General features: G+C 34.5%; 3 protein-coding genes across 4 annotated transcripts; 1 reads left to right on the top strand and 2 right to left on the bottom strand.

Annotated features, from left to right (window-relative positions):
- Positions 1–1,017: 1,017 nt before the first annotated feature.
- LOC104894431 (purple acid phosphatase 6) lies at positions 1,018–4,377 on the bottom strand. Of its 2 annotated transcripts, XM_010680655.3 has the most exons (7): positions 4,090–4,359; positions 3,784–3,895; positions 2,566–2,792; positions 2,154–2,292; positions 1,749–1,969; positions 1,523–1,644; positions 1,018–1,204 (listed from the first exon to the last, which is right to left on the bottom strand). In XM_010680655.3, the coding sequence occupies exons 1-7, from the start codon at positions 4,342–4,344 to the stop codon at positions 1,018–1,020; spliced, it is 1,263 nt and encodes a 420-aa protein (XP_010678957.2). In that variant the 5' UTR covers positions 4,345–4,359. The 2 variants fall into 2 exon arrangements, with proteins under 2 accessions (XP_010678957.2, XP_048501684.1); XM_048645727.1 differs by lacking the exon at positions 3,784–3,895 and having other exon boundaries at positions 1,749–1,936; positions 2,150–2,233; positions 2,562–2,758; positions 4,088–4,377.
- Positions 4,378–9,344: 4,967 nt separating this feature from the next.
- LOC104894429 (probable sodium/metabolite cotransporter BASS3, chloroplastic) lies at positions 9,345–14,345 on the top strand. Its single transcript, XM_010680654.4, has 5 exons — positions 9,345–10,034; positions 11,855–11,950; positions 12,035–12,341; positions 12,441–12,688; positions 13,744–14,345. Exons 1-5 carry the CDS (start codon positions 9,634–9,636, stop codon positions 13,982–13,984), a joined length of 1,293 nt encoding a protein of 430 aa, XP_010678956.2. The 5' UTR covers positions 9,345–9,633; the 3' UTR covers positions 13,985–14,345.
- Positions 14,346–24,276: 9,931 nt separating this feature from the next.
- Positions 24,277–25,619, bottom strand: LOC104894428 (transcription factor IBH1). Its single transcript, XM_010680652.4, has one exon. It carries the CDS (start codon positions 25,117–25,119, stop codon positions 24,598–24,600), a length of 522 nt encoding a protein of 173 aa, XP_010678954.2. The 5' UTR covers positions 25,120–25,619; the 3' UTR covers positions 24,277–24,597.
- Positions 25,620–27,289: the final 1,670 nt, after the last annotated feature.

Genomic DNA, 27,289 nt, shown 5'->3' with positions numbered 1-27,289 from the left:
AGCTCCAATCAGTTTAGCTCCGATCAGTTCAGTTTAGCTCCATTCTTTTATAACCATTTTGTTAAATATTATAATTATGTTGGTATAATTTATTTTACTAATTACTCTTATTATTATTTTTTATTTTTCATATCATTACTATTAAGTATTATTATTATTATTATTATCATCATTATTATTATTATTATTATTATTATTATTATTATTATTATTATTATTATTATTATTATTATTATTATATTGTTGTTGTTTATTATAGCTTTACTCATTATTTACTATTATTATTAGGAGGAACATGGTTTAGGTCAAAGCACAAATAAACCCACGTTTTTTAGCCCATAAACCAATCAAATCGCGTCAAGACGGTTTATGATGTAATTTTCGCGGTCCAACCCAATCATTATTTTTATTACTTAATATTATTATATTATTAAATCTAATTATTAAAATAGTAATATTAATATTCTTAGTATATTTATTATTTATATCATCATCAAGTATTAATATATTAATACAAATAATATAAAATAATTATTATTAATTATCATTATTATCATTAATTATTATTATTATTATTAATTTATGATTATTAATATTATATATTTATAACTATCATTTAGAAATATTCAAAATACTATTATTATTATTATTATTCATTATTATTACTTATCATTATAATTATTATTTAATATTCATATTATTATTGTTTAAATATTATTTATATATTTATTACATTCAATTTAATTCAGTGCAGCTCTAATCAGTTCAGTTGTTTTATGCCGAAGAGAACATACCCTAACTCAGAGTATATCAAATAGAAAATCAACCTAACCAAAATCAGACCAATATAAAAAGTATCTAAAGTTGCTACTAACAAATTTATGTTAACTGTGTCAACTATAGTGTCAAGATTAAAAGGTCAAAACAAGTTTAACTTGACCAAATTCAAACTTATTACTTTATAACCAAAATTATTAAATCCAAATGCTACCTAATATTACCAAAAATCATGTTCATTTAGGCACTTTCATCTCTAGGGTACCAAAACCTATTGTAGAACCACGTAGAATCAGATGCAACAGCTTCATCATCTTGATTACGATGCCAAGTATAGTAAGCATGTGTTCGGTTCTTAATCTCCAACATTGCATGTCCAAAACTTGCTTCTCGATAGGCAGAGTAGGAAGGTTGTGGGTAAATAAAACTGCATAAAACAAAGTTACATATAAGTGTATAATATTAGTACTTACTCCATTGCGAATTAAAGCATGTTCCCCCAGTTTGTTTTCAGTTCAGTTCAGCTGATCTGGACAATACTTTTACAGTTTTACTCTCACATATCACTATTTATTTCAGTTCAATTCATTTCAATTCAGTTCAACTGTTTTATGCCGAAAAGAACAGGTCCTTAGATACAACAAATGCACTTTTTAGCAATCTTTGTTGCTACTACTACAATAAAGAGTGACAATAAAAAATATTATGACGTAGTATAATCATATATAGGTAGTGAAAGTCTTACTTGTCAGCAATTCCTTCAATATTTCCACCATCACCAAGTGTGATGTAGACTGGTGCAGATAGATCCCTAATCGGAGTACTTAACCCATCAGTTATGTTGTACTGGATATTTGATACTCGCTCCTGATAACATCATTTAGTTTAGACACAAATAATTCAGGTAGATTATAATTAGTACTTAGTTACAAAAAGAAACATTATATAGTAAAGATTAATAGTGTACTTACTGAGCGCTCATATGCATGAACATGACCTGCTAAAACGAGGTCAACTTTAAAACTGACCATCCAAGGTTCAAATATAACCCTCATACTTTCTCCTTCCATGTAATGATAATTGTCTGAATTGTACAATGGAGTATGCATCAAGACAATGAGCCAAGGGGTTTCGTGCCTATCCACTTTCTCTAGTTCAGCTTGGAACCAATTGTATTGAGGAGTATATTTGGCTACAATAAAGAGAGAAAATTCATCAAATATGAGAATAATTACCCTTAAACTACTAATAAAGAATGAATTATACTAACTCCGTTTTCTATTATTTGCAACGATTAGACATTTTCTCTCTATACTTTATGTCAAATCGTTACACGTAATAAAAACCGAAGGTAGTAGTAGTTTGTTTTCACTTACTAAAGGCAGAGTAGGAAGAAAGGACAATGATATAAGCTGGTCCTCTTTTGATGGAGTACCAAAGAGGAGATGCGCTTCCACTTTGTTTGTAAGGTACATGATAACGGTGTAAATACGGCTTAAAAGGCATATATTCACCCTGAAAAATATATTATTTGATGTTTTAGATTCAAACTAATACTTGGACATAGGCCTGTTCTTTCTAACTTATTTTCAGTTCAGTTCAATTCAGTTCTGGACAATACTTTTACTCTCACATATCACTATTAATTTCAGTTCAACTCATTTTATGTCGAAGAGAACAGGCCCATATTGACACAAAATAATAGAAAAAATATGGAGAATATCTCACAACTGATTAAATTAATCAATAAAAAATAAAAATAAAATATAATTATTTAACCACACTTACAATTTCAGGTGCAAAATCAAGTTCATGATTTCCAGCAGTCCAAATCCAAGGTTGATAAGCCGCACTATTTTCAATAAAACGTCCCCAACTATCCCATTTTCTTTGGTCGTGTTGAGGAAAATCATCAGCATATGACAGATCGCCAACAAATAGCACTGTTTGGCCTTTAGGATTTGCCATGTAATGCCCTAGTGTTGAATTTGATGCATATGTTTGTCCCAAATCCCCTATACATGGACAAGAAAATATTAAAAATATGATAAATGGAAAAGGAAAAATATGTTTTATGGAGAATTATAAATATTGAGGTGTCTAGGTTTTTTTCTCCATTTTTTTTGAATGACTATCTATCTCTAAACTATAGCACCTTATACTATAATACAACCTTATTTCTTTTTCATAATAGGATTCTCACTGTATTATTGAATTGAAACGGGTATATATTTTTATGGTAAAAGGATGGATATTATAAATCCTTGAACAAAACATCCATCAAAACTGACATAAGTTGGACAATGAGCTTCCAAATGTGGTTAAACCAGACTGAAACGATAGTTTATCTATTATATATGTGAAGAGAGGAGGAAGATGATGTCACCTTATAAAAATCTTATATACTCTTAATGAATTTAAATTGACATACATATTAAATAATATTTTATTCATCGTACTTGCCATGCATATATATATTGAACAAGTTAACAATAGAATTAAATTTGAAATATCAATTAAATATTAAATTAAGGAGAATGACTTTCTATTCTTACGTAAACCTATCAAAGAAAATAAAAACTTGAATTTCATATTAATAGTTATACTAATAATATTTTAAAATCTAAATGTTGATTATCGTTTAGTAATTACTATCTTATAAATCAATATTTGAATAATGATAAACAAATAACTAAATTTTTTTTGTATGTAACACTGGTGATTTTTATAACTAATTGAGAAAAAAATGTTAATATAACACACATGCATAGCGTGCAAAAAATGCTAGTTACAATATAAAACATGACATGGGGATTAAAAGCGCAACTTCATCTATATTTTTCAATTCCTATCTCCATAGGATAACACATTAATAAATATTTGAAGTAATAACTAAAACCCTTATTTTCTTCAATCTTCCCTCATAATATTGTTATACTTGTGTACTCAATAAAACTAGTGAAACATAATCCATCTTTAAGCGTATTTGAAGGAATTGATACTAACCCATGATACCAAATGTGTAAGGGACATCAGGTCCAGACCTTGGAGGAGTAGTGAATGAAAATTGTCGAACTGAATCACCTTTACCAAGCTCATAATAGTACTTAGTATCGTACTGCAAAATACCACCAAATTATATTATATGGTCCTTCACTTGAAATCTTTTATACAAGTTCAAAAAAATCCTTCTTTTCAATATATAAGAAAAAATTACGCGTGTCTTGTTTGATTCATCTGAACTTATTGGCGGACAAACAAACTAAAAGAATACGGAGGGAGTATAATTAACATTAGATGAAGCATATATACCTCTAGTTTCCTGATGGTAGCATGATGAATATAGCCAGAACTATAGTTGTAATAACGATATGTAGAAATTTGAGAATGAGAGGTTTTAACATCACTAGGATCATTTGCACTCCAATATCTAACAACATCAGGATGACGTTCATCAGGAGTTACCCATGAAATAATAACGCCTCGACCACCTCGGTCGCCCTGTGTAATATGAACTTGTTCCGGTGCATTGTATCCACTAGGAGACGGGAAAGCTTCGGCTGGCATGTCAGTAGATGAAACAGTTGATCGAGTGTATGAACTCGTTTCGCCGCCATGGCAACAGTTTGCAAGGAATGGGATGAGTATCAAGAAGATGTATAACACTTTCATGGCGGCCATTGTTGTTTGGGATGTTGGTGTTGAACTGTTGAGAGAAGTATGAGAAACTACTTATGTAGGGTTGTGAGTGAAGATACTTATTATATGTGTTGGATAATACGTATATTCTGTGTTAGGTAAAAGTTATCGATCCTAGGTTAAATATTATCTATAAACAATAGGAAAACTTTTTCTGTTTTCATCAATTAGATAGAATTTGGATGATGATAATTTGTGTCAAAAAGATTAGAATACAAGAGAGTCTTACTTAACTAAGTTTTTTTTTGTAGCTACTTAAAACTAAGTTAGATATGGATTAAGTTTAATAAATACTATCTATTAGAAGATTTGACCGATCTCCTACAAAGATTGTTATCAAGGTATGCTTACGAAAAGTATTGATCTTTTATACCATTATTTTATCAAAATGTACAAAATGAAGAATAATCTTGTAGTTATCGACTACATATACCATTATTCTACCATGCAACTTGGCAAGTACTACCTAGAACTAGTAAAGTGGAATAAATCTGAATAACTTGAATTGAGACCCAATTCAGGCCTAAAACAATAATTCAAAACTCGTCTCGAAATCCAAAATAAATAATCGACTTCACCCTATACCGAATACTCCCTCCGTTTCATTTTAATCTACACACTTACACTTTTTACGCATGCCAATGCAAAACTTTGAGGACATATATCTTTAGTTTTGTATTTGTAAAATTATAAAAAGTACATATTAATAAAATACATGTTATGATGAATCTAACAAGATCCCACATGACTATATTTTCATCCGCTTATAAAGCACAAATGATGGTCAAAGTGAAATTTGTGAATAGTGTAAAATGTCAAAGTGTGTAGATTAATATGAAACGGAGGGAGTAGAACCCAAATTTACTCGAACTGAACCAACCCGATTTGAACCGAAAGACCCAATATATTTATTGTACCTATTATAATTCTATTAGGTTTAGATAGCAAAGACCAATAACAAATAGATCAGAATTTAACTAATAACTACTATGAACTTTATTTTTTTTTTAATAAAAAATACTACTATATATATATATATATATATATATTAATATATATATATATATATAATATATATATATATATATATATATTATATTATATAATTATATTATAAATATATATATATATATATATATATATATATATATATAATCTTGTAAAAACACTTATTAATGTAAAAACTGAAAACAGAAGATCTGAGCCATCAAATAATATTACTAAGATGATCTAAGGGCTGGAATTCTTTATCCCTCCCCTGATAAAATCCAAAATAAACCCCTCATCTCTCGATCCTCTTCCCCTCCCAGAAAAAAAACCCCCAAAATTCTCTTTCCTCTCACCATTTGATTTCTAGGAACTTAAGCAAATTCATGGTGGGTGTGCATAATTCAAACGCAAAATCTGCCATTTCGGATGAATTCATGTACTCTAATGCTTGAATTCGAACCATAGAGAACTTCTGGGTGAAATTCATGGATAAACTTGTGGATTGAACAAACCAATGGCGAAAACAAAGAACACTACTATAGCAACAACGAGCTCCCATCTCGTCAATGGAAACCTTTCTTCTAATCGAGGTTTCTTACTCGACGGAGAATCCTCGAGTTTCGCGTTCTCTTCATCTCTGATCCTCGCTTCATCTCTTCCACCTCCAATTAGAATACTCGGGGTGGGTGTTCATTGTCGGATATCGGATCGGATCCGAAAATTTCTGATCGGGGAAATTGCGACCTGAATCCGATCCGAAATTTTCGGATATCCGAACTTTTCGGATCGAATCACCGGGTTTTCGGATCGAATCACCGGGTTTTCGGATCGGATCACCGGATTTTCGGATCGGGTCCGTATCCGATCCGAAAACCCGAAATTTTTTCCGGATACCCGATCCGAAATATCCGAAATCTTAAAATCGGATCGGATATCCGAAATTTCGGATCGGATCGGCGGATTTTCGGATCGGGTCGGCGGATTTTCGGATCGGATATTTCGGATCGGATATTTTTGCACACCCCTATCCTCGGGAAACCATTGTTTTGTTCTTCAATTAAGTCCAAATTACCTTCATTCCTGAATTGAATTGCAGAAAGTCGATATTGCAATTGAAATCTAAGCTTTAATTGAATGCATTAATTGAACCAATCGTATATGAAGCACTAATCCCTAATTTTTGGGGGCATAAATCGAACACAGTATTATATGATGTCTTGATTCTATGAACTCGATTTCTCTCTGTATCGATGGATTTTTGGTGTCCATATTTCTGATTATGAGAGTTGAGGAAGAAAGAAAAGGTTGAAGAAGATGAAAGTTGAAGAAGAAGGTTGGGGAAAATAAATATATAAAGTTATCCTTAATATAATAAAGTTATCCTAAAACATGCAAAAGTTATCCCTAAAGTATATAAGGTTACCCTAAAAGTGGTAAAAGTTACCCTTGTTTTTAGTTTTCAGACTAAGAGTTGTTTTCAGCAAAAACAACTCTTAATATGAAAACATGAAATTAAACAAGACATCTGGACCGTTGATTTTGATCGTGCGGCTTATATTCTCAATTCCCTCCTTCAAACTAAAATCGCGAGTCATCGTTCACGCTTATTCTTCATCCACGCTGATCCAGATTAAGGACGCGAGTTCACCGGCGCCAAGCACGAGGTTTTCGATTTCACTGACGCCATCATCCTCTCACTTTGGATTTGTGGTTTTCGTCTCTCTCACTCCTTCCACATTTTTGTAATTTCATCTCACAAAATCGAGGTTTTCGAGTTAACCGCGCCAATCACGAGGTTTTTTAAGGGGAGACGTGATTTACTGGCGAGGACGCGAGTTATCCTCCTCCTCTGGGTTTTGTTTGCTTGTTCATGGTCGGATATGGAGAACTTCGTGTTGTTTGTTTTGGACGGTGGTGCTCATGTGTTTTGTATTAATTAACCAAAAGTTACCCTAAAAATTGTGAAAGTTACCCTAAAAGTGGTAATAGTTACTCTTATAATAAATAAAGTTACCCTTGAAATATATAGAACTACCCTTAATATAATAAAGTTACCCCAAAACTGGCAAAAGTTACCCTAAAATTGTTAAAAGTTACCCTAAATAAAGGGGTTAAAAGTTACCTTGTTTTCAATTTTCAGATTAAGAGCTATTTTCAGCGGATCCCACCCCCTTAAATGGTTAAAAGTATAGTTCGATATGATGGTTACTCCTAATTTACGAATTTAAAAGGAAAGTGATATATATGCAGTTTTTAGGATAGCATTCAAAAGATAAAAAATAAAAATATTAAGCAATGAATAAGCATAGAAAAATATCGATTGACGTGTGATTTTGTCAGAAATTTCAATTATAATACCATTTTACGTAATGTACTTAAATGCTTGTATGCAAGTCTAAAGATTGCATATATCAAAACCAATCAAAAAAGAATGTGAAAAAAAAGTTCATTAATTAAATGCGTACTCGACACTAATCCTATTCCTTTAAACCCTATTAAACTGATATCGATATGAATTGAGGTTGGTTCAAGTGATGAGTTTTCCCATCTTCTCTAGCAAAGTTTAGGGTTTATTCCTACCCCCAAACATTTGCTTGGATTTAAGGGGGAGAGGGTTGGGGTGTATGGTTGTGATGAGCCTCTAGTGTGTACTCTATATAAAGGCAGTTCAGAGGATTTCTTCTTATATGTTAAAAAAAAAAATATTAAACCAATGCCAATTTCCATCCTGATCATATGAAACCAAACATCTATACAAATATATTAAAAGGCGTTCCCATCAAAGAAACGGTGCCACGTAGCACTTTTCTCAAGCTTCTAGTAAACATGTTTACAACGTCATTTAAAAATATTAACAAGGTATCATTATTAGGATTTGAACACATGACCTTTGAAATGAAATGTGAGACTTTAACCACTAAGCCACTATAATTTCAATGCTTAATATTTCAAACTAAAACATAATAAACTCTTATAATTATATGTAATTATAAAGTCATAGACAAGCATTTTGATCTCTAACACTTTTATTCAGTAATGACACCATCTTATCCTGATTCCATTGATATTGTTGCTTTTATCCTTAATTCCTTGAAAGTTTTTTTTATTCCATAACATTCATTATTCAATTTCGACTAAACATAATACTATGTAAAGCTAATAAAATCAATTATGAAATCTATAAATAATAATATATTTGATAATTGTAACTCAGATGGGACATCTCCCGAACCAGAATACTAGTTTATTTAAATATCCGATCCTGCTCACCCCTACTTAGGGATGACAGTGGGGCGGTTTCAAGTGGTAGACTCGCCTCATCCTCGTCCAATAGGTTTGGCGGGGATGGGGGTCAAAATCGTACCCGCAATGGGTGGTGGAGCGGGTGTGGATTTTATGTTATACCCGTCCCATTCCCGCCCGCCACGCCCCACCCCCGCCCTCCCCGCATATTTATTTTTAATATTTTGTTTATATACTTATATTATTAATAATTTTATCTTGCAAAATATAAATACGTGGGTATGACGCGAGTACGAAGCGGATGCTGGTAGGCCTGGTACCCATGCGAGTGGTGGGATGGAGATAAAGTGTGTACAATGTGGGTACAGGTACCCAGGCGGGTAATGGGGCGAGGATGGGGATGAGAATTTTATGCGAGTTCGGATGTAGAGCTACCATCCTCCGCACCCGCTCCATCCAATTGCCATCCTTACCCCTACTCTAGTTCTACACGTACCCAACAGACGCACATAGAGGGGCATGCATTAGCCACGCACACCACTTTACACTCTAGCAAACTGTACACGCGCTGGTTCGTATATACTATCGTGGATACTCTAGGTGCCCCAAGTAACTTCCATCAAAGTCCAACTTGGCAAACAAGACATCCAAATAAAATTTACACTTCCAACTGTTCCCAGGTTTCTCCCAGGAAAGAAGAACAACGGCAAAAAAATAGTTCATCGAATCAATAAGAGAAACCAAAATGCCCAGTAACCATCACACTTGTCAACTATCATCCTACATTTTCTCTCTCCTCCCTCTTCTTTTATCTTCCCTTTCATCTCCTCCATCTCAATCATACTACTTCTAAAAAACCCACAAAAATCTTCTCATCAAAAACCCCAGAACAAAAAAACCCACATTTTTTCCTTCCAAAATTGAATGGCAATTTCATCATTATCGATCCCCTTACCCCATTTCTCTCCCCTGCAACAAAAACCCAGAAACAATTTTCTTTCTTTTACCTCTAATTTTCCTCAAAATCACTCTAATTTATGTGTAACCATAAAAAAGAAGGCAAATTGTAGTAAAATTGCAGGTTTTAATGGTGGGTTATCAGTGTTTATGTGCTCAACGACGCCGTTTATTGGGTTTGGAGGCAGAGTTGGGTTGCAAAGAAGAGAAGGAAATGTTTCTTTGCTATCATTTGGTGTTAATACTAGTAATCTGATAAGTGGTGATGATTCAAAGGGTGGTTCTTCTCAAATTTTATCGGCAATGCTTCCGTTTGTGGTGGTTGCTACTGCGATTGCTGCCCTCTCTCAACCCTCCTCTTTTACTTGGTATACTTTTCTCTTTTTTTTACTCCAAATCTTATTTTGTTTCATGTTATTTTTATCTTATTTAGTAGTTTAGTTGTGGTAGTCCGTGTTAGTTCTCATTATGAGAGCGTAGATTAGAAGGTGCACACGTTCGTATGATGATGAACCAATTATATGAGCATTTATTTGTGTTAGGTGGGATTTTTAATGTCAATTTGGGTAGTTAGTTCAGTGATATGCTTTTGATTGGTGGGTGCTTTCTAGTTAGTTCTAGAATGTGATAGTATTTACTACTTACTCCTGTAGTTCTAGGAGTATCTTGTGATTGAGTAATGCACTAACCTTTGGTCTAAATGCATGTTTATTTTAGTTTTATGATGATGTCAGTCAAGATTTTTATATACCCATTTGTTCTTTTTGTAAGAGTTTACTTTAAAAGTCATTGCTTTTCTGTTAAGAGGGAAATTCTTTGATGACATAAGATTATTTTATACTACTATACTTTGACTAGTTTTCTGGTTTTTTTTTAATTATATATATTTTATACTATTTATAGAATGATAGTGTGATCAAGTAAGCAATCAGATTTCCAATCAAAAAAAAGTAAGCAATTTGATTTAACTTCTCTCAGAAAGAAGTAATGAATGGTATTTTACCTTCAAAGTTTAAGGATGTGTAATGTGTAGGATGGAAATAGTTTTCTTGAGTTGAAAATAGTTGTTCTAAGGATGGAAAGGTTTCCCCTTTTGAAGCAAGAAATGTCACATTTTCCTCCTGATACATTACCAACTGATTTCCACTCTTCTCCTCCCCTTCACTGCCTTCCTCCAGTTCTCTTTTCGATTCGTCCTTAATTTCTCCTATAAGGGAACCAACAAAGGAAAATGATGTTTAGAAACTAATTTCTGTTAACATATACCCCTTTCTGTAGATATTCAATTTGTTTGAAAATGTAGTCCTCCAAACCAAAGGCACATAAGCTCTTGATTATACCTTGCCTTGATTACGGAATTTTTTTTCATGAGGTTGGCTTTCAATAGTTTATGATGATACGTGGTGAATTTTCTGATTGTTGTGGAGGTGACTCCTTATTGTTATTAGGGATTACTTTTTAATGCCTTAGAATAAGATATCACAAGTCCACTTTAACTTGCTACTGAGTTAGTCCCCATTCGGCCACCTCAAGACTGAGTTAGCTCCTTGCATCTAAATTCTAAAGCATGCTTATGCAGTTATGCCTAATATGTGAGGCACAAGACACAAAGGGTTATGCTTCATGAGACATCCTGAGGCTCTTGAGGTCACATTTATTATTTAACCATGTGAATCCCTCAGCTTCCGTCATCCCTTGCCAAGAAAGAAAATAAAATGAAAGCATTTTGAGACCAGTTTGTTTACCGAAGGAATTTGTTATGCTATGCTAGATTGTTAGACTCTCTCCGAGTTTTAGGTTTGTTTGACTGTAAGTAGTAATGTAAAGATCGCAGGGGTCATCCAAGGTGTCTCAGCTTTGTTGTGAGTTTCTAAAGAGATGTCTAATGGTTGGCCGCATTAGTATTTCATTCCATTCCAATGAGAGGTAAAGTTTGAGAAGGAGCTTAGGATGAAAAGTGGCAGAAGAAAGTTTATCATTAGTGTAGAGGTGGATCTGATCACAAAGATAGATGGAAAGCTGAAATAGTTGAGGGCTTGAGGCAATTGTTGATTAGGAAGTAGACCTTTAGTATGAAGTGTAGAACAAATAATGCTTTGGTTGTGTGTGGATAATTGAATAAAGGCTTGTTTTGGTGAAAGTATTATTGCTATAAATCCTCATTAAAGTGTTCTAATATTTTACGTAGGGTATCAAAAGAATTATATGCCCCTGCACTCGGTGGGATCATGCTGTCTATTGGAATCAGACTTTCCATAGATGATTTTGCTCTTGCGTTTCAAAGGTATTCTACATCTTCATCCATAGGCCTTGTACTCAAGTTTTTTATAATTTGAAGCCTTATAGTTTTTGAGTTTTCTATCTGCAGGCCTCTGCCCCTTTCTCTTGGTTTTATCGCCCAATATTTGGTGAAGCCAGTCCTTGGAGTATTGATTGCTCAAGCATTTGGGGTATCACCTATGTTCTACGCAGGGTTTGTCCTCACAGCTTGCGTGGCAGGTGCTCAACTATCTAGCTATGCTAGCTTCTTGAGCAAAGGGGACGTAGCATTAAGCATCTTGTTGACTAGCTCCTCAACCATTGCATCCGTAATTGTTACTCCCCTTTTAACACGCCTTCTTATTGGGTCAGTTGTTCCTGTTGATGCTCTTGCCATGTCTAAGTCTATATTACAGGTACTGAGTTTTTTATGGAAAAGATACCATGTCAAGATGCTATGATGGGCTATTTTTGTCGCTGAATTAACTTGATTTTAGGTTCATGCTTGTTCTTAGGTGGTTCTTGTTCCTGTCAGTCTTGGTCTGCTCTTAAATACGTATGCCAAAACAGTTGTCAATTTTATTCAACCAGTGATGCCCATTGTTGCTATGGTGTGCACTTCATTGTGTATTGGTAGCCCCCTTGCAATTAATCGTGGTAGGATTCTTTCCGCTGAAGGTCTTCGTTTGATTGCCCCTGTGTTGGTCTTCCATGCAACGGCTTTCACATTAGGATATTGGCTCTCCAAACTACCGCCTCTGAGGTAATCAAGGATTTAATATCATGTTCAGCTTGCAAACTGTATGCTTTGTTAGTAATGCGGGATCTGGTGCATATGGTGGTCATATATTTTACTTGTATGTTTGCACTGTTGTTATTGTATCATCTAATCCAGTATAAATTAACTTTAGTAACACTTCTCTATCTGTGCTTGTGTGTCAAGATCGTGAATAGACAAGTAGCAGAGGTTCCAGGCTGACTGTTTTAATGCAGCTATTATGGTTGAACTCTTGTACGCATCTAAGAGTCAAAGTTAGTCAAAGTTGAGCTGTTTTTTGAGATGTTCTGTTAATTTTTGGCTCAAATTGAAGTTGTTTTTATATCACATCAAGATCATCCAACGTAAGTACTTGACATGAATTGAAAAGTTTTGAGACACCACAATGTGCTTCAGTCATTTATCGGTCTGACAAGTAAATGCATCAAAGGATTGCTTTTAAGTTTTTCCTCTTTCCAATTTCATCATTTTCAGCATTAACTAAAGTATGAAAAAAAAATTTCCATCAAAAAAGAGAAGAAAAGAATGACAGCTTTACTGTGAAAGTTGAAGCAAGCTCAACAAGTTCACGATTTCTTATATGTAGGATTCTTGCTTGCAGACTGCAAATAATTGTCAATTTGTGGTTTCTTGATTTCATCAATCGGTTGTTTGCTTTGTTCCTAACTTGAGTTTGTTGTTTTGAAGGCTTCCAAATTTCTAGCAGTTATGTATATCTGGTATTCTGGGGGATTTTGAAAACCAAGGGAGAAAAAGCATGGTTTTGAGATGAGTGGGAAAAGTAGGGGTCGGGGGTTGGGTAGTTTCAGGGAAAAATTTATCAGAGGATGCAGTTGGGAACTTTGAGTTTCAAATTTCTGATTTATTCACTAGTAAGTTTATAGCCATCATTCTCATTATTTGCATGTTGATGTATTTCCTGATCTACTGACTCGAAATATTTCCAAACCTGGTAGTTTTGGTGCTATAGTTTGGTGCTGTTGTTTTGGTTCCATTGAGTCATCATACTGCACTAATGAACAATACTGGAAAATTCGCAGACAAGAAGAAGAAGTTTCAAGGACTATCTCACTGTGCACTGGAATGCAAAGCTCGACACTAGCCGGGCTTCTTGCTACCCAGTTTCTTGGAAGTAGTCAAGCTGTTCCATCTGCATGTTCTGTAGTTGTAATGGCTATCATGGGCCTTGTTCTTGCCTCCTTTTGGGGTAATGGTTTACGGATCAGAGACATACGAAGCCTAATTGCTCCGTGGTTTGGATCGAAGGTTAAGGCTTCTTGATGCTCCTTTTGAAGTATTCCAACATAGCCTGAATATATATGCTGTTCAGTATGTCAACTGATTACTTTCTCCGAAGGCGCTGGAATGTCCCTTAAATACAATGGTATAGCGCCATACTTCGTCGCGTTAAGCCAATCTATGTTGTAATGGGGTTGGGGCCTTGGGGGTGTTAACATCGTAAATTTGTGTATGGTTTGGCTGTATAGTTGACAAAAGTGCTACATAGCTGTGTATAGATCAGAAAATGTTTGTAGGTTACTTGCAACAAATATAGTGAAGCAGGCAATACCCCGGAGTCCCCCAACACAATAAATAAAGAGAAGTAATCTAATACTAGTTGAATCTAACATCCAAGTTCATACATATGATTCTTAAATTCGCACTTTTTGCACTAATCTTCCGTAACTTGCGCTAATCAACCCCAATATGGGAGTTGGAGTAGCTATGTCCTCTATGCTTAATTAAATGCAACACTTAGTTTGAGTAGATATATCAAGGTTTACAGGAGATTGAAAGAGAGGAGAACCTTTGCTTTGAAATGAGAAGAAAGATAAAGACGACCCATCCGCTACTAGTAAATCTAACTAGTCTTGTATGCATGCAATGCATGCGAAAACAAACCAAAAGGTCAATTGCGTAATAATATATACGAAAAATTGTTCATAAAATTCATTGTATATTTTTTTTCTGTTTTTGAAAACTAATAAATCAAGAATGATATAAATATTTTATTATTGAGGGTATAATGGTAAAAGAAGGTGAATTTGAATTTTATTACTTAAGGATATAAAAAGGTTTACCATTATCGATGTCTTCCTCTCCCCTTATGTAATAGAGATTTGAAATTGGGAGGAGTATCGATAATCCTTGATCATGTTGTTATGAGCTCACACCAAATATGATTTTGGTAACAATTGCTTGGCGTAGGTTCTATGAGTGGAGATAGAATTGGGCATTTTGCCCAATCTGTTCTCCCACCCTCGTTTCCAATAGTTTGATCCATGAAGGCATGACCGAAAAACCTGTGAAAATTCAGGTGTATACAATTATAATCACAAGTCAACTGAAATCAATAGAATTGCATAATTCACGTTATACAAATCACTCAAATGAGAAAATTTTACAAAAATAAGAAAATTCAATTACAAACTATAACCCATGAGCAATTAGAAACTACAATTGTAAACCGTTATAGTTTGTATTTGAATTTTCTCATTTTTGTAAAGTTTTCTCATGTGAGTGATTTGTATAACGTGAATTATGCAATTCTATTGATTTCCGTTGACTTGTGATTGATTGTTATAATTCTATCTCCGACAGTTTATTTTTGAAGTCTCGTTTTGATTGAAATTGGTTTTGTAATTTATAAAGGTAAAGGGGTAAAACAATCTATTTAAATAGGGACATCATACCTCCCATTCCCTTATATAATAGAGATATAGGAGAATCATGTGGGTGCCCAATGGGTGGAGCTCCCACCTCCCAACCTCATGGTCGGGAGTTCGACTCTCATCGACCCCATACTTGGAGTGTTTGTATGAATATTTACTTCTGGATATAAATCTCCAATTTCCAATCTCTGGAAGTTTCCTTATAAATTGAAATTCCCTTTTTATCTCCTAACTCATATATTGCAAAACACCAACATTAATACTATAGGTTTAGACTTTTAGAGTGTGTATGTGTGGGTCCGGATCCTCTAGAGTTTTATGAAAACTCTACAAAGTAGAGTTGAATCCTGACCATATATTATAAAATCAAGGGCTCATGATGAGTAGGAAAGGAAAAGATATGGGCAGGATATTCGGGGGAAAATAGGGGAGATTTTTGGGAAAGAAAATACAAGCCTTTGATTTCTTAATCAATGACTGATATTTAACGAACTCTACCGTGTAGAGTTATTTTAGAACTCTAGAGGATCTCAACACGTACTACGTGTATGAGTGTATCACGTCTCTATTCTCTAGGGTGAATGGGGTGATGATACATCGGTAGCCTTTAACAAGAATAGCTTGGTGGACTGGTGGTTGGCATGAGGCCCATGATGAATGACATTCGCCTTTCTGGATTTCCTAGAAAGGCGTGCATCTTATTTATAGAAAGCGAATATATAGACTTGAATGCTTTCCCATACACTAACACGGCCTAAAAATCAACGTGTACTAACCAATCCAATGATAAAACATTGTAGGGACGTCAAGGAAATTGATCAAATATCAAATGTCCCACTTCCTTCCTTTACATCTTCATCTTGCCTTGGTACTACTACGCATTTTCTTCGGTGCTTCAAATAAGTTTTGCTCATGTGCATGCTTTGAATCATTAACTAGGAGTAGTACATAGTGATAATACATTAACTATTGTTGAAACTCATTGAAAGCCCACTTATGAGTGTCCCGCATTGGAGAAAGATGAGAGAATAAACCACTTTATAAGATTAGGTGTTATTCCTCCTATAACCAATTGGTTTTAGGATGGAACATCATAACTTGTAAGTGGCCTAAACTCTCCTCCTCCTTATTGTTCTAGACTAATTTTGCAATAAACATCTCGAGCCTACCTTTATAGTAATGAAAATCCATCCTGGTCAATGTTGGGCTTCTTGTGTCACAAATCCCACGTTAATTAATTCAAGCTTTCTTTGTAAGCCTCAAATTGTGTTCACACATACCATATACTTGGCCTCCAAGTCTTTGAAAGATTATCCTTGGCCTCCAAGGATTATGATGTCCTTGGGCTCCAAGGTTTGTACTAATATGCTTGGGTGTACCAAGTGTACCAAGACTACACACACAACACATAAGAGCCATATACACAATACCCATACACATATTAGCTCACATTAGATCCAATATTAGTTAGAGAGTCATACCATACTCTTGTTACCCTTCGGGGTTTAGTGCTCGTCGTCGTGGGTTTTTTTTACCTCTTTTGAGGGTTTTTCCCACGTTAAATTGTGTGTGTTTATTTAATTTCTACTTATCTTGTCCATCTTTTATCCAATTTTCTCAATCTCTAAATTTTCTTCCGCTTGCGCTCCTAACCCCAACAGTCAAACCATGTATTCTTCTGCATATAAAATTGTATTACTAGTCATTATATACCACCAGCATTTCTTAATCCCTTTTACTAAACATGTCAAGAATGTAAGTGTATCCTCTCTACACTTTTTTTTTTTTAAGGGGATGCATTATCTTTACTCTCAGCTTGTGATCATGCATCAAATTAATATTTCTTCAAATTAACATTTTTATTAGAAATGGGTAAGTTAAGAAAGAGGAGAAAGAAGTCATAATGAGACAAACAATTTGTTTTTGAGGAGAGTGCGAGAAACAATTTTATCAAGTAACATATACATGAAAAGATCAAAGGTCATGTAGGCTCCGTTTGGTAGGGCGTAAAACGTTTTCCCGGAAAACTGTTTTCCTCTATTTTCAGTTTTACATTGTTTGGTTGGCAAAAGAGTGTAAAACCATTTTCCCTTGGAGTAAAATTACTCTCTCAAGGATGGAAAACCATTTTCCTTTCAAAATGAAGGGAAAACTATTTTCCTTCTCTCTCTTGTACACTCCTCTCACTACCTCCTTACTTTCCTTTTCATTTTCCTTTCATTTCATCATTTTTTTTACATCGAACCAAACAACGGAAAACTAATTTTGGAATTGTGTTTTCCATTGTAAATTGTTTTCCATGAAAATCATTTTACACTGAAAATATTTTACGCCCTACCAAACGGAGCCGTAGAGCCTAGAGGTGAAAAGATCAAAGATCAAAGATCAAAGCCAGGATTCGTGCTCGAGGTACAAGAACGATCCTCCCATATTTGCAAATGAAAAAAATGCAGTCCTTCAAATACGTACTCTCTCTGTTTTTTATCGTTCTCACTTTCCAGTGTGGGTGTTCCAATACGCTTCTTTGAACATAAATATCTTTCATTATATATTAGTAAAAATTATAACGATTGAATATAAATTAATTACTAATTGAGACGAATCAAACAATTAAGTTTCATGCTCTTTTTTACCAGAAATTCTGGCATGTTCTTGGTAAGGATGTTATTGATTTTGTGCAAGATTGGTGGCGCGGTCGTGTTGACTTGGGTGTGCTTAATCAGACTTGTGTTGTTCTCATCCCTAAATGTGCTTCCCCGAAATCCATGACTGATTTTCGGCCTATTAGCTTATGCAATGTGCTCTACAAAATCCTCTCAAAAACTGTGGCCAATAAACTAAAAGTGATTTTACCATCCATTATCTCCCCTAATCAGAGTGCCTTCATCCCACAACGTCTGATTACAGATAATGCGTTGGTGGCTTTTGAGATCTTTCATGCTATGAAGAGGACTGATACGAATAGAGAGGGCTTATGTGCGTTAAAACTTGATATGAGTAAAGCATATGACAGGGTCGAATGGTGTTTCTTGGAGCGGGTGATGCGTAAAATGGGGTTTTGTGATGAATGGATTGGGAAGATTATGGCGTGTGTCTCATCTGTGTCTTTCACTTTCAAGATAAATGGGGGTGTGCAGGGCTCTCTCTCTCCTTCGAGGGGACTTCGTCAGGGCGATCCGATCTCTCCCTACTTATTTTTATTGTGTGCTGATGCTTTTTCTACTCTTATCTCGAAGGCTGTTGAAGAGAATACGATTCATGGTGCTAAGATCTGTAGGGGAGCCCCGATGGTGTCACATCTTTTCTTTGCAGATGATAGTATCCTGTTCTCGAAAGCTTCTGTGCAGGAATGCTCTATGGTGGCTGATATTATCAGTAAATATGAGAGAGCATCTGGTCAGCGAGTCAATCTAAACAAAACAGAAGTTGTCTTTAGTAAGAGTGTGAATCAGGGTCGACGCGATGAAATTACACAGGTTCTTGGGGTGAAGGAAGTAGAGAGACATGACAAGTATTTAGGATTACCCACTGTTATTGGTAGATCGAAGAAAGCTACTTTTGCTTGTATTAAGGAGAGAATTTGGAAGAAAATTCAGGGATGGAAGGAGAAACTGTTATCCCGAGCGGGGAAGGAAGTCCTAATAAAAGTTGTGGTTCAAGCTATCCCCACCTACATGATGAGTGTTTTTTGCCTCCCTACTGGACTTGTTGACGAAATTAATTCTTTGCTGGCCTGTTTCTGGTGGGGTGCTAGGGATGGGGAACGAAAACTTCACTGGCACAGTTGGTCATCTCTCTGTCTTCCTAAGTCAATGGGGGGGCTTGGTTTCCGAGATTTACACTGTTTCAATCAAGCTCTCTTAGCTAAGCAGGCCTGGCGATTATATCATGGTGAGTCGTCTTTACTGCACTCTATGCTGAAGGCTCGGTACTATAAGAATACGGGGGTCTTGGAGGCTTTGCGTGGCTATAATCCTAGTTTCACGTGGAGGAGTATATGGGGGTCGAAATCCCTACTGCTTGAAGGTCTTAAATGGTGTGTTGGGGACGGCGCGAATATCGGGGTTTGGGAGAACGCATGGATGCAGAGTGAAGGAAACCATTTTGTGCCCACCATGAGACCCGAGAGTGACTCGGATCTTCGGGTAAGTGATCTCATTGATTTCCATGGTGGGGGATGGAATGTAAATTTGGTTAAAAACGTTTTTATCGAAGAAGAGTGGGGGCGGGTGCTTAGTATTCCACTGTCGAGATTTTGGCCGCGGGACGCTCAATATTGGTGGCCTACCCGAGATGGGCTTTTCACGGTACGCTCCTGCTATTGGCTGGCGCGTATGGGTCATGCTTGGACCTGGGCTCTTCAGTTTGGAGGAAGGGAGACGGAGTTGTGGCGAGGTGTATGGAGGGTGGAGGGTCCACCGAAGTTGAAACATTTTTTGTGGAGGGCGTGCAAAGGTAGTTTGGCGGTTAAGGAACGGCTAGCTATACGTCACATTGCTTTGTCTAGCCAATGCCAGGTTTGTAATGAGGCGGAGGAATCCGTCATCCATGCTCTCTTTGACTGCAAGTTTGCACAACAACTGTGGCGTGCAAGTGAGTGGGGGTCCCTACTGCCAGCTGCTCCAACAACATCCTTTGCGGAGCGTTTTGAATGGTTTAGGTCGCGTGGGGGTGCTGAGGAGATGTGCCGTTTTTGTGCTTTGGCCTGGGCCGCGTGGTATTGTCGAAACAAGGTGGTGTTTGAGCAGGAAGAACCGGATGCGGTGCGAGTTGGCTGTAGCTTTGTGAAGCTCGTGACCGACTATAGGGAGTATGCAGCGAAAGTGTTTGATCCTACGCTCTCTTCAAACTCGTTGGTGTCGAGTTGGTGCCCTCCGGTGGAGGGATGGGTAAAAATCAATTTTGATGCTCATATAAATGCAAGGGGTGAAGTGGGTCTCGGAGTGGTCTGTAGGAGCCATCATGGTCAGATACTTGCCCTCGGTGCGAAGCGTGCAGTGGCTAGCTGGGAGCCAAGCATAGCTGAGGCTTTGGGCGCACGTTATGGGTTGGAGGTGGCTGAGAGATTGGGCTTCGTGAGGATAGTCCTTGAAGGTGACTCTTTATTGGTAGTTAATGCTGTTAAAAATAGACTTGTAGGTGCCACTCCTATTTTTCGTATTTTTTCTGATATTTCCTTTTTTGCTGAACGTTTGGAGTCTTTTTCTATTACTCATGTTAAACGAGCGGGCAATACTGTCGCCCATCTGTTAGCTCGTTGGGAGTGTCCTGCTGGGGACGAGATTGTTTGGTTAGACTCTTTTCCCCCAAGTCTCGTGACTTTGGGGGCGTTGGACTTGATTTAATAAATTGGTTTGCTTGTTTCCCCTCAAAAAAAAAAAAAACAATTAAGTTCTCATATGACTATATTTTTTCTTATAAATTACAAAAAATTGAAAAGATTTTTTCTATGTATGAATAATAATGATAGTATCAAGATCTCAAGTGAGAAGATAAAAAAAACCAAAGGTAGTATCTATAAAAAAAACTACTTATTTTCAACTTAAGAGTTCAGTTTGCATGACAAATTTTATGGAAATGGAAAATAATGAGTTTTCATCCACAGACGCAGCACATTAATTAGATATAGTTTCTAATTAATTAGAACTTTTTACCTAATCTTTGAGTTTTAAGATCACATTATACTTGAGTAAATATAGCATATGCTAGAAACTCCAGTAATGTATGATCTATCTTTTCAAAGTTATAGCTTAATATAATATCACAGTGATGTTGTTGACATCCCTTCTACGCAAAGCTTTTCAGCATCACTGATGCAACCTCTATAGGTGCCTAGGTGGTTCTTTTGTGGTCTAAATACTCCCCCATGCATTTCTATGTTGTTTAGAAGAAGATCAGACACCTCTCTCTTCATTAAAAAAACGAATTCTTCATTCAATAAAAACATTTAATAGTACTGAACGACGCATGATTGTTATAAGTTTTGAAATCGATACCATTGAAAAAAAAAAAAATCTATTTTTAAATGGATGTATTTTGACTTTTGCGTTATTCACACGCTTTATTTTGACTATATTTTGTATACAGGTATAAAACTTAAGGTTAGCATATAAGATAATGTTGAACCTTTCTCGACGTATTTTTTTAAAATTATCAAATTTTTATAATTATCTAATAATGAATATATATCAATAATCAGAGTTGTATATTGACAATTATTTCAATCAAAATGGAGTATCTATTTAAAAACGGAGAGAGTAGTACATAGCACTCATGTTATAAATTGTGAAGCCAATACCAATCCAGAAAATACATTTAATGCCTTTGGTCTGATTGTCATTATGAACATGGAGTGTGGTCGTGTGGAGGAGCTAGTGATGTATGTGCTCCCCACGATCTCTACTCTATACTTCTCCAGCTTGCTCCTAGCTAAGTAGCTAGGCACCAAAATTATTGCAGGCTACAGCTCACAACTTCATTAAACAAGATGATCTCACCCTCAAGAAAGTTTGCAGTTAAATTCAACGTGCATGCATGCTCTTATACCATGTCGAATGATACCAATGTCTCACACTAAGTCCATGTTCTCTTCGGCATAAAACAGTTGAACTGAACTGAACTAAACTAAAATGAATTGAATTGAACTGAACTGAACTGAACTGAATTGAACTAAATTAAATTGAGCTGAACTGAACTTAATTGAATAGAACTGAAATGAATGATGATATGTGAGAGTAAAAGTATTATCCAAAACTGAACTAAATTGAACTGAATTGAAAATAAGCTGAAGAGAACATGCCCTAAATCTACTTATGTGGTACAATTTTTCTCTCTAGCTTGTTCTCTAGATAATTGTTCTCTATTTGAACTTTCAATTTACCCTCTAGATAAGTGTTTGTCAATAGTAATACAATGGATTATAATCATCGAGACCAATTTAATTGTTAGGAATTGTTTGTTATCGTTGTGTGAGATTTAGGTTTTGAAAACAACAAAAAGAACGAGATCTTTAATTATTATTTTATATCAATTTTCAGAATTAATGCGTATGGATTGCTTAATTCATCATGCAATCTTAGATCAAACCTAGAGATATAATATTATTACTCATGATACAATAATCTAGTGATTGACCCGTGTTTTTATTACCACTAGCCAACAGTAAGTACGATGTTCATAAATTAATCTATAAGGGCATGTTCTCTTTGGCATAAAACAGCTGAATTGAACTGAATCGAATTGAACTGAACTGAAATGAATAATAATATATGAGAGTAAAAGTATTGTCCAGAGCTGAACTGAATTGAACTGAACTGAAAATAAGCTGGAGATAACAGAGTCTAAGTAATTCTGGTTGTATACTTGTATTAAAGGTGCATGAGAGGACTTTGGTACCTTTTGTTCCCCTGGTTATAATTATGGAAACTTTTTGAGAGTTTGACAATAGAACAATTTCATCAAATTACCAAACAATTTCACATGTTATGTAGTATCTAAATGACACAATCTCTTTATGACTAAAAGAAGAAAGAGACAATCTTTTAGAATAAGACACAATGTTTTTTACCCTCCTAATTACCCAAAATTAGTACAGTACTTAGCTCATGTGGCATGCATGAATTGTCCATTTTGCATAAAGTGCTATATGATCTTTAATTATTCTTCTTCTAATCTTGTAATCTTAGCTTTATTTTTATTTGGATGCTTGAGTATCCATCAAGCTACAAGTATATGAAGACTATATTACAATATAGCTAGCTGGCTTTTATTAATGCAAAGATATGAAGCATCATTATTAGTTAGATGACCAACATAAGACTTTTCTTATATGATTATGTTAAGTAATCTTTAGATTATCAGTAGGAACATACCAAGGATTCAAATTAACATCAATTAATGAACAAGCTAATCACACCAAAATTCCTTTATATTATAAATTAATTAAATTTTTGCTACTATATGGGGTTTTTCCCTCCTCCAGCCATCATCATATGCGCTAGCTATGAGATTGTTTCTCCATAAGGAATAATATATCAAAAGAATTCCATTTTATAGATGATAAAATGTATAAAAATTATGCACGATATGTTCTCTTCTGCATAAAACAGCCGAACTGAACTGAACTGAATTGTGATATGTGAGATTAAAAGTCTTGTCCAGAACTGAGCTGAACTGTAAATAAACTGGGAAAAACAGACCCTTAGTTATCTTGATAACACGACTATATATTCTTAAGCATGTTTTACTTAATTTATTTGAGATTCCAATTGAAGATTACATAAATTTTCGTGAATAATCACTGAGTATTATGTGATACTTATAACACAAAAAAGTATCCTATGCAACAATTGTACATAATACCTGGTGGAACCAATTAATTATATGATTTTAGACCATTGTATAGAAATTTTCCTCTTATAGTAATATGCTACATTTATGTTCTTTACAACACCAACTCAATTAGTATCTTCCTTCAATAATTTCAAGTTAATAATCCATAAGAAGCCGACCTAGTCCTAGATATATACAATAAGCACAAAAATGATGGCTTTCCTTATCAGTTCTTCACATATCGTGTACCAAGTAATTCCACCAAAAGCTCTTAATTACTCAAAACTATATTATGAAGGAACCAAGGATGTCTTCGCCTAGTGGTTAAGATTGAGGTGCTGTGAACGATAGGTCAGGTTCGAATCCCCTTCCCTTCTTTGTACTTTGTACTGACTTATGGATAAAAAAAAATATTTTGAAGGAGTTGTTTATATTTCATTGGCTGATAATTTTAAATTTTTATTTATAGAACAATTAAAGAGATATGATAGATCTTAGAGAGAAACAAATAAGGAAAGATATCTTTAGAAGAAATTCCCAATATATGTAACAACTAAAACACAAGCATAAAAACAACAAAGCATTTTTATAAATCTCTTCAAAGTAATAATCAAAAACTTATAAACAAAGCTAAAAATACCAAATCTTTTACCTCTAATGTACAATTTAATTATCAATTACACTATCTTTTTTTTTTGTGATATGATTAATTATACATAATCTACATACATGAGTAGTATATGTTACATGATTTCCTTAGCTTCTGTTTCAGACTTTACTCATCAAACCTTATTGATCTTTCTTTCATTTATATTTATCTCTATGACCTCTATACATCAATTGACATATATATAGAGGTACTTAATTCATTATTTTTAACTTAACAATTATTTAAGTGGTAGAACAATAATTAACAATACTTCTCATAACCTTTACCTGTGTAGTAAGACACTTAATATAATGAGCAGTTTCATCTAACAAACCCTGATAATCCATAACTTCTCCACCAGGCACCAACCTTCTCAGCTCATGTGCTTGTCTATGGCAGCTCTGATCACCACGCTCAGCCTCTCGTCGCCGCTTTCGCCTTGTTGTAACAATCTCTCTCTTCACCAGCCCACGGCGGCGCCAATTAAGCCGGATCCTCGACAACATGGCCCGGCTCCAAGCCCGTCTTGGACCAACGGCAGCAGCCATGGAAGCATCAGCAGCTACCTTAACCTTATTATATTTTTGAGCCACCATAAAATTACTAGTACTACTTCCACCATTAATTCTTCTTTTATGAGTTTTTTCTTGTTGTTGGATCTTCTTTAGAGCCCTAAGAAAACGAAGGGCAAACTTTGTTCTTAGTGACTTAAGATTTAAGGAAGTATTAGGACGTTGATGATGATGAAGAGGAGAATTATCCATCTTTTTTTTGGTTTTTTTTTTCGTTTTAGGGTTTTTCTTTTGGTAGTAGAGAGAAGAAAATCGTCGAATTGGTAAAGTCTTGTAAGGATGGATGAGTATAAATGGATGAAAAATCTTGGTAGAAAAGTTGGAAGGAAGAAGAAGAGATATTGTAGTTTCTGACACAAAAGGGTCCAATTGTCAGAAAGACAAAAGGAGATTTTTCTTCTGACTTAATTCTGACACAATTTGTACTTATATATATATTGCATACCCAATGAATATAGGAGAAAGAAAGAACAGAGAAAATAATAATAGGGTGGAAGAATATTATTTTGTTTTTGTGGTTTGGGTTAATAATTTGGTTGGAGGGGGTGGAACAAACATGTGAAGAGAATGAGAGGAAGAAGAAAAAGTTAGAGATGAGAAATGGGCGGTTGTAGACTTGTAGTTATATTGGGGAATGAAGGAAACTTAGCTTGAGAATCAATTCAGTCTATACTTTTAAATTAAAGAAATTAAAAGTTGGTTTTTTTTATCTATTATATTTTGTGGTCAAGGGAGCATAAGTTGATTAAAAAATGATTTTGAGACTTATGTCTTGATACACTTTTATATTTAATTGAAAGAGAATAGTGTTGCAATAAAAGTGAGAGCTTTAATTTATGAAAAGGTGAGTCAAATATTTGGACATGAAAAATGATCTATAGTAATATTTTTTTTTTCTTTTTGATAAAAAAGTGTAGAATTTAGTGCAATAAAAAAATCAAATAACGATTTTGATATTATTTAAACCTCTTATTTATAAAAGGATTATATAATTATCGTATGTATATTGGTAGATTGAACTACAAGTTTTATAGGTTAACCTAATCCAATTTAACTGGTTAGATTTTTTGAGTTGATTTTCGCCTCATGTAGATTAACATATACTCCCTCCTTCCCAAAATATAGTTTCTATTTCATTTTGCACAGTCTCCAAGACGTATCTTTGACCTACGATATATTCTATTTCTTATTAGTAAAAAATTTAAAAAGTTGATATTCACATTTACACATTGAGACGAATCTAACAAAACCCCTCATGAATATATTCTTTTTAATACATTAGTAAGAATATTTGGTTAAAATTTTTAAAATTTGACTCCCAAAATAGAAATGGGATCGAATTATAATTTGGGACGGAGGGAGTAGTAATAGTTCAGTATAGTAGGATAAACCCGTTCAAAATAAGGAAATGGATAAAAGAAACTCGACTCTTAAATAGCTCCTAGTAGGCTAGTATATTTTGATATAATCTGAAAATCTTGAAAACCATTGGTAAGAACTACTAAGACAAAGTACTTCTATTTATGAAGATTATAATAATTACAATTGCAAAAGCTTTCAAATAGGTATTTATATTGTGTATGTAGGTCTAGTACTATGTGAATTTTTCATCTTAGCAATCATGTAAACTAGTCTATATGGTAGACATTGCTTTAATTATGTACTAGACCTTAGCGGTTTGTTTTACTAACCACATGCTAATTTCCAACTTAATTCTTACCTTAAGAAACACGACTTTTACTAAATTACAAATATAATAACGTCAACATGATATTAGATGTTCCACCTACAATCATCTAGTATCATTAAACGCTTAATACTCCTTAATTATCCCCCATTATATTAGTGGTATCAACAACAACAAGTCACTCCTAAACATTCTAAGGCCTTGTACTATCATAAATAAGAGCCAAATATGTATCAATATTATGCAGAAATTACATTATAAAAAATAGAAAAAATCACATTATAAATCTCAAGATACTAAATCAATATTTAATCTATTTCTAAATAATAAAAATAAAAAAGCATCCATATCAAAATTTTTGTTCTTTTTCCCACCGTCTTGCCGTAGCGAATGAGAGCATGGAAAATGACTTAATCCTGTTAATTAATTGATTCACAATTGGGATTTATGTGAAAGGCGTACTTATTTTTTCAAATTTGCCATAAAATAAATAAAATGCCTAAAATATGGGGATTATGCATAATATGTCTAAAAAATTGAAGTAATGAATTTTAGAATTATGGGATTTGTTAAACAAGGGGCTTGATATACGGCTATACCCTTTAAAATAAGCAAGTTATTTATGGTCACCATGAATTTTAGAATTTAGAAGAATTTTTAGAATAACTTTGTTTC

The sequence above is a fragment of the Beta vulgaris genome, chromosome 5 (genome assembly GCF_026745355.1).
Source record: "Beta vulgaris subsp. vulgaris cultivar EL10 chromosome 5, EL10.2, whole genome shotgun sequence".
In the NCBI taxonomy this organism is placed as follows: domain Eukaryota; kingdom Viridiplantae; phylum Streptophyta; class Magnoliopsida; order Caryophyllales; family Amaranthaceae; genus Beta; species Beta vulgaris.
Note: the sequence above shows the minus strand (reverse complement) of the source record. Positions and strands in the feature narration are given on the sequence as shown.